The sequence below is a fragment of the Cebus imitator genome, unplaced genomic scaffold (genome assembly GCF_001604975.1).
Source record: "Cebus imitator isolate Cc_AM_T3 unplaced genomic scaffold, Cebus_imitator-1.0 Scaffold566, whole genome shotgun sequence".
Classification (NCBI taxonomy): domain Eukaryota; kingdom Metazoa; phylum Chordata; class Mammalia; order Primates; family Cebidae; genus Cebus; species Cebus imitator.
Window position 1 is genome coordinate 266,190 of NW_016107881.1, and position 12,346 is coordinate 278,535.

General features: G+C 35.4%; 1 protein-coding gene across 3 annotated transcripts in view; it reads left to right on the plus strand.

The window, feature by feature from the left end:
• Positions 1-12,346, plus strand: part of ASCC3 (activating signal cointegrator 1 complex subunit 3) — a 361,903-nt gene that overhangs the window by 218,401 nt on the left and 131,156 nt on the right. For all 3 annotated transcript variants that reach the window (XM_037734022.1, XM_017515928.2, XM_017515926.2), the window contains exon 30: positions 2,582-2,724. In XM_037734022.1, the coding sequence (XP_037589950.1) occupies positions 2,582-2,724 (143 nt within the window). The remainder of the gene's footprint in view (positions 1-2,581; positions 2,725-12,346) is intronic.

The window sequence follows — 12,346 nt, forward strand, 5'->3', positions numbered from 1 at the left end:
GTAGGGGCATGGATGAACCTGGAAACCATCATTCTCAGCAAACTGACAGAAGAGCAGAAGATCAAACACCGCATGTTCTCACTCATAGGCGGGTGTTTAACAATGAGAACACATGGACACAGGGAGGGAAGCACTACAAACTGGGTTCAGTCAGGGGAAAATAGGGGAGGGACAGTGGGGGGTGGGGAGCTGGGGAGAGATAGCAAGGGGAGAGATGCAAGATGTAGGTAATGGGGAGGAAGGCAGCAAATCACACTGCCACGTGTGTACCTATGCAACAATCTTGCATGTTCTTCACATGTACCCCAAAACCTAAAATGCAATAAAATAAATAAATGGGAAAAAAAAAGTATGTAATTTAAAAAAAGTATTAGATTTTTCTTAATATTAATCAGTGTTTTTATGACAGTAGCTTGAACAAATGAGAAATAGAAGCTACAAGTCAAAACCATAATCATAATTTTTATGAGAAATCATAAAACTTAGAAATTTAAGTACTTCTGTTTAAGCACTGTTAGTACAGTGCTTCTGTTTATAGTTTTCCTTTTTCTAACAAATTAGGCAAACAGGAAAGATTTAAGAATAGCACTCCTATTTTTTTGAAACATGTTTTATTTGCACTGCATAAAGAATATTTATTATATCAATTAAAAATAACCTCAAAAATAAATTCTCAAATGTGAACTGCTGTTGATTGTGTAGTGACAGTTGTGAGGTGACTTTTTAGCTGCTGTAATTAGCCTTATGACAGAAGCAAAGTATTGATTGTGAACTAGAGACCAATCTTGGCAGTTCAGATTATTTACACCACCATAGAAGCATTGTACAAAATCACAAATGAACAATAAATCTGCCGTGAGCTGTTTGGCCACACCTGTTCTTTCAGCAGCAAAAATCCATTAAATGTTGAGGTTTAAAGAAAGAGATCCATTTATATTTATGTGTCCAAATGATACCAATATTGTGCTAATATGTGTATTTTAAACAGTGTATCTCTAATATGATTTATCAAAGCTTTATCATTTACATTCTATAATATTCTGATGATAAAAAGTGAGAAATAAGATAAATGAGTTTATTTTTCATTATATGTATTGTTGAAATTGCATATATCTATATGGAATGACTGATTGCACACCATTGATGGAAAGAAAACATTTTGTGTTATATAAATCAATAGTCAATAACTAAAATACTTACACTTATGTAGATATGGTATCAGCACAGCAGCTGTACTTATGAACTGTTTATTATACCTGTAGTGATTACTGTATTTCTTTGAGTTTAGAAATATGATTGTGTGATAGCTTTATTTCTCATAGTTAGTGTGTAAATAAAGTCAAGGTCACGTCAACATTTCCATTATAAACCTTGTTTCCCAGCCCATAAAAAGAAATTCTGCAGCTCACGTTTCAAACAAGAAATTGCAAAGAGGTTGAACTTTTTATATACAATTTTTAAATATCTCTGACTGTTTTAAGAGAGTTGTGGACATAAATATATATTCTACTTGTGGCATCTTATCAGCTTTTTGTAGCTGATGTAAAGCAGAAAAAACCCTCATTCCCAGATAAGCCAAGTGATTTATGTGGCTCTTTAATTATTTTTAAAGGTTTGATTTACAAAATTTCATTCAGTCTTGTTACTTGGGTTTGTATTAACCAGAGTCATCTCATCTTTTTTGTGCTGACTACCATGTCCCATTACTCAGATATTTATTCATTCATGGTATTCTCTTCAGCCTTCTTCTACATTCTCCTGTCTTCCCTTCCCGAACATATGCTTTTAGAAAAGCAGAGGGAAAACTTTCTTCTGATTTCTCTCTTAACCTGTTTACTGGTACAGACTCTCCTAATTTTTCTGTTACTAATAACAAAAATAAAAGGAAGTTTTTGTGGTCTTTCTAGACATTTTTTATCGCCTGGTGGGGCTTGACTTTCTCACTCGACCCCAGGACCCATTAACTATGTAATATCACCACTTAGGCAAACGGAAATAGATGAGAAACACAACTTGGCACAAAAAACTAAATCTAAGTTTAAGTATCCATGTATAGCTCTTCTTTTTATTATTGTGCTTTAGATTCTGGGGTACATGTGCGGATCATGCAAGATTGTTGCATAGGTGCATTCATGGCAAGGTGATTTGTTGACACCATCCCCCCATCACCTATACCTGACATTTCTTCCCAAGTTATCCCCCCCAACCCTCCCTCCCACTGTCCCTCCTGTAGCACCCCCCAATGGACCCCAGTGTGTGATGTGCCCCTCTTTATGTCCAAGCGGAGAGTCTCAGTCTTTAAGTTTCTCCATTCCTTGGCAGTTCAGAATAGAACTTGGACCCAGCATAATTAAATCTTTTCTGTCCTAGACAATATACTCCCTAGGTAGGGCCATCAGCCTTTCTTTTCCTATCATCTCTCTAATCTGCTTCCAGATCTATGTAGTACCTGCAATAATGCCAGATTTCATTCCTAAATCATTTACGTCGTTAGTTTTCATTTATCCATTTGATACCCTAATGAAATTCATATTCTGGAGTTAAGTAGCTTTCCGTTTTATTTCCCATAACTTTTCAACAGCAATTAGAAGCCATTCTCCAGCCAAACCTGTTTTGATATTTGTCTCATCAAGACGTCAAACTCGTCTTACTGCTTTAGAATTGATAGCCTTCCTGGCTACTGAAGAAGACCCAAAGCAGTGGTTGAATATGGATGAAAGAGAGGTAATTAACTTATTTTATCTTCTACTTCTTACACACTTCAGGTTAGTTTATATCATTTATAATGGACATTGCATATGTAATTATATCATAGGGAAAGAAGAAATGCATAATACCGCCACCTTAACACACTATCAATATTCTGATATAGTTTGTTCTAGTATATTCCCACTTAATATTTATTTTATGTATTCATATTTATGTCTTTTCCTTTAACATTATCACCTATGTATATTTTAACATTCAATTGTTTTCATAATCTTTGAGTATTCACTGGCTCACTGAACTTAAAATCAATTTTATAAAATTAGGTTTTTTAAAAATATATAATAATCTTTTTTTAATTTTAAAAAGCACTACTATATAAAAATTTAAAGCCTGTTATTATTCTTTTTCTAAGTAATAACCACTAGTAAAATTTTAAATTATAATTTTTGTGTCTATGCAGTTATCTTCCATTATGCAACTATTTCATAGTGGTTTTCTCCTGTGATTTAACAATCAAACATCTTTATTATTGTAGGTTTTTCTTTGTTTAAAGTTATGTTCTCAGTATAGAGTTCTAAAAATAATATTAGTGGTTCAAATAATGTGAACATTTTTACAGCTTTTCAGGTACACTACTAATTACTTTCCAAAAGAGCCATACTTATTGGCGTCATCACCACTGATGTATGAATTATCAGAAATATGTGAGAGTAACAGTTTTACTATATCTTCATTTGTTACAACTCATTGATATATTATAGATAAAGTATTATCTTAATGTGTGCCTTGATTTTTGTATGGTTGAACATTTTTTGCATATATTTACTAGTTGTCTTCTTTCTTCTCTATTGTCTCTTCATTTCTTTTGGTCTTTTATCTATTTCAGTACAGCATTAATTTTGTAGATTTGTGTGAGAGCCTTGCCAAATTTAGAAAAATATATACATTGTAAAATTTTGTATTACTTTTCTCCATGTATATGTATTGCTATACATATATAGATATTAATCTTTCACCTGCTGTATTAGGTAACTTTGCTAGTTTATTGCTTGTCTTTTTATTATGGTATCTTTTTACAAATAGAAGACTTTACATTTTATATAATATAGTTTGTTAGTATGGTCCTTTGTGATTCTTTCTACTACATCTAAATATAGATATTCCTCCTCCCCTCTATAGATTTAATGTATAGTGATTGTTCTTTCTTACACTATTCCAGTTTTGAAAAATATTTTCCTAAATGGAATTATAATGAAAACAGATGAAATCAGTAACTTCATTGTTACATTGTGATCTCTCCACCTACCCTCTTCAGTGTTCCCACTTTGTGATCTCATGCAGGCTAAAGAAGAGCAGTGCTGTTCAACTTCAGTAAAAAACAATGTTCCAAACCCACTGGTGTCCAGGCTTAACAGTTTGCATATTTTCCCCCTTCTACTTCTTATGACTCATTTAGAGTTAGTAGACCCGTTGAATAGTACTACATATATTACATTATTCTGTAATAGTTAACTGATATTTCAAGATGTTCTTGGTTAGTTCCATGGATGACCTATTCACTAACAGACTTATGCATTAGCTTAATATGCAGGCTATCAAATGACTGCTTGAAGTAGAGTAATAGTGATCATTTTATCTTTTAAATTTTATCTTTATTTAGTTAATGTTACTTCTATGGGTATACCAGATATTTAAGATAATAATTTATGGTAAAAAGAACATTGTTAAAATATTTTTTAGCCTGTATTATTTTATATCTAAATAATCGTCCTGTAGTGTCTAAGGCTGTTTCATATCCTAGGAGGCAAATGATGAAAAATAGATACACAAAATATTGATGATTCAGTTTATGTGCAGTATCTCTCTAGGCTTAATTTTATTTTATATATTATCCTAAAAGTCTTCCAAATGGATACTTTTCTTTGAAGTCAGGGTGTAATGTACAAACCTACTAACCACACTTTGGGATGTTTGCTCAGTGTATATAGACAGTATCCATTTAGCACATATGTGACTCAGATTAACTTCAAATGTGAACCTTATGTGCTCATACCAGGTACAGTACACTTCCACTGTTTCTTTTTATTGTTATTTTAATGTATGAGACCTAAGGAGTTGTAGATAGCTCAGACATTGTGTAGAATCGCTTCTTTGTTTTGTATTTTTTTAATCGGCAGAAATCTTTATCAGCAAGGCTAGGTAGAAACTATAGAATATACTTTCATGGTTTCTGCTGTTGTAGATTTTCACTGCTAAAATATGACACCTAGAAAACATTTCATATATATATATATATATATATATAATGTTTATTATAAATTTATTATTGTATTTATTAGCATAAATATTTTTATAATTGCATTATTTTTATTTTTTTCTTCAACTTTTATTTTAAGTTCTGGAGTACATAAGCAGGATATGCAGGTTTGTTACGTAGGTATATTAGTTTGTTTTCATACTGCTATAAAGAACTACCCAAGACTGGGTAATTTATAAAGGAAAGAGATTTAATTGACTCAGAGGTCAGCATGTCTGGGGAGGTTTCAGGAAACTTACAATCATGGTGGAAGGTGAAGGGGAAGCAAGATGCCTTCTTCACACGGTGGCAGGTAGGGAAAGTGCTGAACAAAAGGGGAAGAGCCCCTTATAAAACCATAAGATATTGTGAGAACTCACTCACTATCATGAGAACAGCATGGGGGAAATGACTTCTATGATTCAGTTACCTCCACCTGGTCTCTCCCTTGACATGTGGGGATTATAAGGATTACAATTTAAGATGAGATTTGGGTGGGGTCACAAAAGCCTAACCATATCTGTAGGTAAACATGTGCCATGATGGTTTGCTGCGTAGATCAACCCATCGTCTAGGTATTAAGCCTAGCATCCATTAGCTATTCCTCCTGATACTCTTCTTCCCACCCTCCCCAATAGGCCCCAGTGCATGTTGTTCCCCTGTTATGTTTATGTGCTCTCATTGTTCAGATCCCACTTCTAAGTGAGGACATGGGGTGTTTTGTTTTCTGTTCCTGCATTAGTTTGCTGAGGATAACAGCTTCCAGCTCCGTCTGTGCCCCTGTGGAGGATATGATGTCATTCATTTCTATGGCTGCGTAGTATTCCATGGTATATATGTGCCACATTTTTCTTATCCAGCCGATCACTGATGGGCATTTGGGTTGATTCCATGTCTTTGCTATTGTGAATAGTGAACATACATGTGCACATATCTTTATAATAGAATGATTTCTATTCCTTTGGATATATGCCCAGTAATGAGATTGCTAGGTGAGATGGTATTTCTGCCTCTAGATCCTTGAGGAATTGCCACATCGTCTTGCACAATGGTTGAACCAATTTACATTCCCACCAACAGTGTAAAAGTGTAACTTTTTTCCACAACCTTGCCTGCATTTATTGTTTCTGGACTTTTTAATAATTGCCATTTTGACTAATATGAGACGGTACCTCACTATGGTTTCGATTGGCATTTCTCTAATGATCAGTGATGTTGAGCTTTCCTTCATGTGTTCGTTGGCTGCATGAATGTCTTCTTTTGTGAAGTGTCTGTTCGTGTCCTTTGCCCACTTTTTAATGGGGTTGTTTTTTCTTGTAAATTTGTTTAAGTTCCTTGTAGACTCTGGAAATTAAATCTATTGGTTTTATTATTGTATTTATTAACATAAATATTTATTATAAATGTATTGTTTATTTAAATGTAGTATTAAATAGGACAGCTAGAAATATGTCATTTCCAGACATTTTGTTTCACTACACATATCTCAAGAATAAGGCAACTATGCATTGTTTTACTGACTCTAAAAGCAATCACCTTTAAATAAAAATTTCAGAGTGTTTACAACTGATTACTATGTAAATTCAATGTGATTATACTGAAGCATACCGTAAAGCAGGTGTTTTAGTTGTTGAACCCCTAAATAGCCCTAAATAATTAATAGGAAAACTTTTTAACATTTTAATCCTTGTTTGGGTTACTTTCCATAATATTCTGGGCTGGAAGCTTAGTGGTTGCTCCCATTCCTGCTCCTTTTACAGTGTTAAATTGGTATTCTGTGGCAAGACATGGGTACTTGGTTAAGACTCTAGTGTTGACAACCCGAGCATTCAGAGGAAGCACAGCAGCAGTTATCCTGGCAACTATGAAGCAATGTGTCTGACATAGAGCAGTGTTCAAATTATTCTGCTGTTGAATGACCTTAAGTCAAGAACTGTCTATAGATATTTGGGCTGGGGGTATGGAGAATAAAGAAAGCTACGGTGGATCACAAGAGGCTAGAGAGAGCATATGACTAAGAAGAGTGTATGTGTTCTCATTTATTTCTTGGCAAAGGAAAAAGAGTTATTCCTCTATCTTCTTAATCCAGTAGGGTCTCAAAGTATTAGGAAGCAGAAAGACACCTTCAAATGTATCATTGATGTAAAATTATACTATATCAGGAAACCCCAAAAGAAATACCTTTTCATATTGTCATTAGTTTCAAATACTAATGACAAATACATGCTGCAGTAGTTTCAAATGTTTGTGGGTATATGCTGCCATGTGACCTGGATTTCTTGCTATATCTAGTCACCCTCTAGTTCTTTAGCAAGCCCATCTCAATAATCTCTAGTCAGTCAATAGACTAGATTACAAAGTTACAACCAACCAATGCTTTATTCAACAGTGAAGGATAGAGAGAGGAAAGAGAAACAGAATTAGTTAAAATATATTACTTAGAATATGTTGGTGTATAAGACAGCAAGGGAAAAAGATTGGAGACCACTGTGTTTTTCTGCAGCTGACCAGGGAGTCAAACAGATATTTATGATTCATTTTCTCAACCATCCATCACCTGTACACTTCTACTTCAAGCAATCACTTACCTAATTGAGACTTTTTATCCAGTGGAGTGACCAAAAGCATACATTCCTGATAGACTGAAAATTGAAATTTTACATATGCTTAATATATAGGATTGTAAAAATATTTAATTAATTTTTCGAATGGATACAGTAGTATAATATTTATTTAGGGTCTATCTAAATTTCTCTCCCCTTCTTATAAAACAATAGCCCAATTTCTTCCTCAGGATCAGTTTCCCAGACTATACGGCAACCACATTTAGTTTGTTCGTTCAAGAACCTGAGAGCCTCAAGTGGCCGTGTGTCTGTTTCACTTTCCAAGTAAACTGTTAATCCTTTGGAGAATAAGCCTCTAGCAAAGCTAGAGTTATAAGGAAGAGAAGCAAAAGTTTTCAAGTGGTTTTTTTTTAATCTATGATTTCAAAAGACATCCACACCTTGAATACTTTGGTTCCTGGAACCATATCGTGGCAGTAGAACAAATAGCATTGTTATGATTACTAGTTCTGAGGGTGCACGTCATCCTACAGGATACTATCACAACCTTCCCAGGCATTGTCTCCCAAATGCCATTCTGAGTCTTTAATCTATAAAACCAACTCTTTCTATTAGTGAGAACATAATAAGACCAGTGCATTCAATAGTATCATCCCATTGTCTTATCCTTTCCTTTATGAAGGATAGGATAAGTTCCTCAGTCAGATACATTAGTATACAGGGTATTGTCATGATGTATAAGGCATTCAGTAATTCTACCATTGAGGCTACTGAAAGAACCATGTTTGATAGGAAAAGAGAATTAAAATCCAAAAAAGTGCCTGGGCTTTCAAAAATGAATACGTGTCTCCTCAGTAATAGAGACGATCCAGTATAATCTTCTCGCCATCTGGTAACTATCTGGTTCCAGGGGTGAGATACTTTATTATAGGCCCAATGTTTCCACTGGTGGCATATTAGGCACTGAGCAGTGGAAATAACTGGGTCTTCCTGAGGAAAAGTAAGTTTGAGTTTGACCCATGTATAATTTTTATCTCTTTTACTTTGGCCACTGAGTACAAGAACCTATTGTATAAAACACTGTGGCCTGGGAAAGAGGCTATCTGATATCCTAAGAGGTGGTTATTTTGCCCACTTGATCATTACCAGCATTTTGTACAATACTCTTAACTTTTTGTCAAGCATCTTCATGAAATACAGATAATCTTTTATTCTGGGAGTATTCTAAGGGTTCATCCACCTAAAACTTCTGCTTTCCTTGTCCTCCAGTAATACTCTTGCCAAGCCTTCTTACCATCTGGCAAAATGTGAATCATCAACTTGCATCATCTCTATTTTCCAGTAAAATGACAGTGAAATACTCAGTTTACGATCAACAGCTTTTGTTGCAAGGTCACCTGGTATCACACAGTCAGGCACTCAGTCTTTCTCTTCCCACCTCTCCAAAATATCCATAAAAATAGAAATCCTCTGATTTAAAGCCATAGGCAGCCCTTGCCAGAATTTGTATTCATTTTTTTAAAAAAGAAGTTATATTTTGGGCATTTTAGTTTGCATATCCAAGACTTTCAAGTGGAAATTTCAAGGCAATTAGAAGTAAGAAGTTTGTAAAACCTACAGAGACTGTGAAATGAGCATGTGAACATGGAAGCATCAGCATGGAGGCAAATCTTAAACCCATGTGAGCACATGAGACTCTCAGGCAGAGTATGGAGAAACAGAGGGCAGGCCCTGAGAGATTCTCTTAGTGCAAGCTGAGATGGAAAATGACGTACTGGCACAGGTCACTAAGAATGTGATGCCACTATGGTAAGACAGTGGCCTAAAACACTGTAGAAGAGAGGGTTCCGTAAACGAAGGAGTGCTTGGCTATATCAAACGTGAATGGAAGTTGAGTGGAGGAGAGCAGAGAAACACCCGTGGGATTTAGCACTTGAAGGTCCTGGATGAACTTGGCAGTCAGTGACATGTAAACAGAAACAATTTGGAATGGATTGAGGAGCAAATGACGGGGGCGAGGGGATGGAAATGGAAGCAAATAGCATATTCAACTTCTAGATGTTTTACTGTGTAATTTAATTAATGTTATAAATTAACATCTAGTAAATATGGTCTATCAGTTTTCACCCAATATTCTGCAGTCTGGTCCCATATGCGAGGATAGCAGTGCTACTATCTGGATAGTTGACAACTAGCACTAGCACATAAACGAACAGAGGGAAGGCCATTTCTTCTGAGTGAGTCTGTAGATTAAAAGCTTGGAATACTGAGCCCTGTGCAGTGGCTCACACCTATAATCACAGCACTTTGGGAGGCCAAGGCAGGTGGATCACTGAGGTCAGGAGTTCAAGACCAGCATGGCCAACATAGTGAAACTCCACCTCTACTAAAAAAAAATACAAATATTAGCTGAGTATGGTGGCATGTACCTGTAGTCCCAGCTACTCAGGATGCTGAGGCATGAAAATCATTTGAACCTGAGAGGCGGAGGTTGCAGTGAGCCAAGATCGCACCACTGTGTTCCAGCCTGGGCGACAGAGCGAGACTCCATCTAAAAAAAAAAAAAAACTCAGAGTACTGCCCTTAGATGAAATTCCCCTCAACTCCTCTGTGTATCTTGCCAGTTAACAACAGGGCTGCCCCTTTCTTCCTCCACACTGCCAAATAGGATATAGGCAGCTAAAAGAATACAGCAAAGAGAACTTGCTATTCATTTTTGTCCTTACAAGTAGAGATGAATTAGGATTCTGCAAGGCCTTTTGCCATAAATGTTTTAAGTTGTACTCCAAAGTCTACAATATCACCCAAAGGTAGGTGGGGGGAAACATCTGAAGCAGGAAAGGTAAGAGCTTTCTGACATGAGCAAACCATGGAAGGAATCCAGGTGGAGGTAACATGAAAATTAGAAGCGTATGGGACATAAGAGCTCCCTGGAACAAGGAACAGCAGTATAGTTAACTCTTGTTAATTCAAATTAATTGACTAGAAGACTCTTCTAAAGTATACAGAACATTATTTTTGGGATGTGCCAATTATAATTTTGCACAGTGCTTCAGAGTGAATTTATGAGAACTCTAATGCAGGTGCATACAAAGAACACTTTCATGAAGAATAAGATGGATAGCGTTTTCACATGTTTAACACTAAAGCGTGTTTTTAGATGCTAGAGCAGCTTATCATTTTAAGCTAAACATAATCCACCTAATCTAATTACAAGTAAAATATTAGTAGACTTACAGATATGAACTATAGCTTTGCTTTATTCAAAGTCATCCCAAGTTCAGATTTGGTGGGGATTCTACTAATGACATTTTACTATAGTTTTCTTCAATTTATTTGCCTGTTAATTCACCATATAGATAGATATTGGCCTCTTCTTATAGGTAGGAAGTTAGTACTAGATGTTGAAGATGGATTTTGAAATTGTTTTAAATCAGAAATTAAGTTGAATTTAATGCAGGGTAACCACATCATTTCTAACTCAATGGACCTGTTTTTTTATAGAACTAAAATAAATTTGGCTCATTGTACAAAATTCCCACTCCAGATGCTTTCTGTTTTGGTCAAACCTCACACCTCTAAATGACTGACCAGTAAATAAACTATTAAGCTGAGAATACTAAATGTCAAACAGATATTATCTAAAGATTCACTGAGCATTGGATGTTTGAACCCAGTTGGGCCTTGTGAAATATTTCTGCAATTTAGAGTAGCTATTCAGTATCCTTGAATTACGTGATAGGAAACTGTTCTATTTTATTTTGCCTTAGTTGGTAGCATGTATATCCTATTGAAGAAGGAGGCAAAATATATCAATTATTACTAAGCGTAATAGTAGTTTACTTTTACTAAACTAAGTATTAAGTGATATATTTATATAGAGTTCTTTAGAATTCAGTAAAAGTTTATATTATCACATTTTATCATGAATTCTCAAAGAGTAGTTTTTATCCACATCTTACAGATGTAAAAACTGAAATTTAAAAGGATTAAGTGATTGTCCAGATAGCACAAGCAAGCAAGTGGCAGCTTAGGAACTCAAAACAGGGTAGCTAACCTAGAGTCTGTGCTATTTTACTGTGCCTTACAGTAATTGGAATCATTGACAACAGTATTGAACAGATAAGATGGAAAAGTCATGGTGGGGGTAGGGGGAATTCGATGGAGACAAAAGTGCAATAAAAATAAAGAAAAATCAGTAGCTGAGCTGGGCACGGTGGCTCACACCTGTAATCCCAGCACTTTGGGAGGCCAAGGTGGGTGGATCACATGATGTGAGGATTTTGAGACAAGCTTGGCCCAGGTGTGGTGGCGCATACCAGTATCCCCAGCTACTTGGGAGCTGAGGCAGGAGAATCACCTGAGTCCAGGAGGCAGAGGTTGCAGTGAGTCAAGATCATACCACTGCACTCCAGCCTGGATGACAGAGTGAGACTCCATCTCAAAAATTTTATTTAATAAATGAAAGAAAAAAAAAAAGAAAAATCAGAGGCTGAAATATCAAACGAGAGCAGCCAACAAGAGCTGTGCCATTCTCAATCATGAGGTAGTTGATAACGATAGTATTTTAGTTTAGAAAAATTAATTTTAGATGTGTTTCATTTTTAGGCATAGAAGCAGAAATACTCAAATAATAAAGAAAAAATAGATTTATAAATCATCTGGTTAGAGTTTTCCAGCTATAAGTTGAATATGTTACTCATTATTTCAAATCTTACTTGTTTTCTGCATATAGTCAAAAACAATGGGGCTCAGCCTTAAGCCTGATTAATAATAT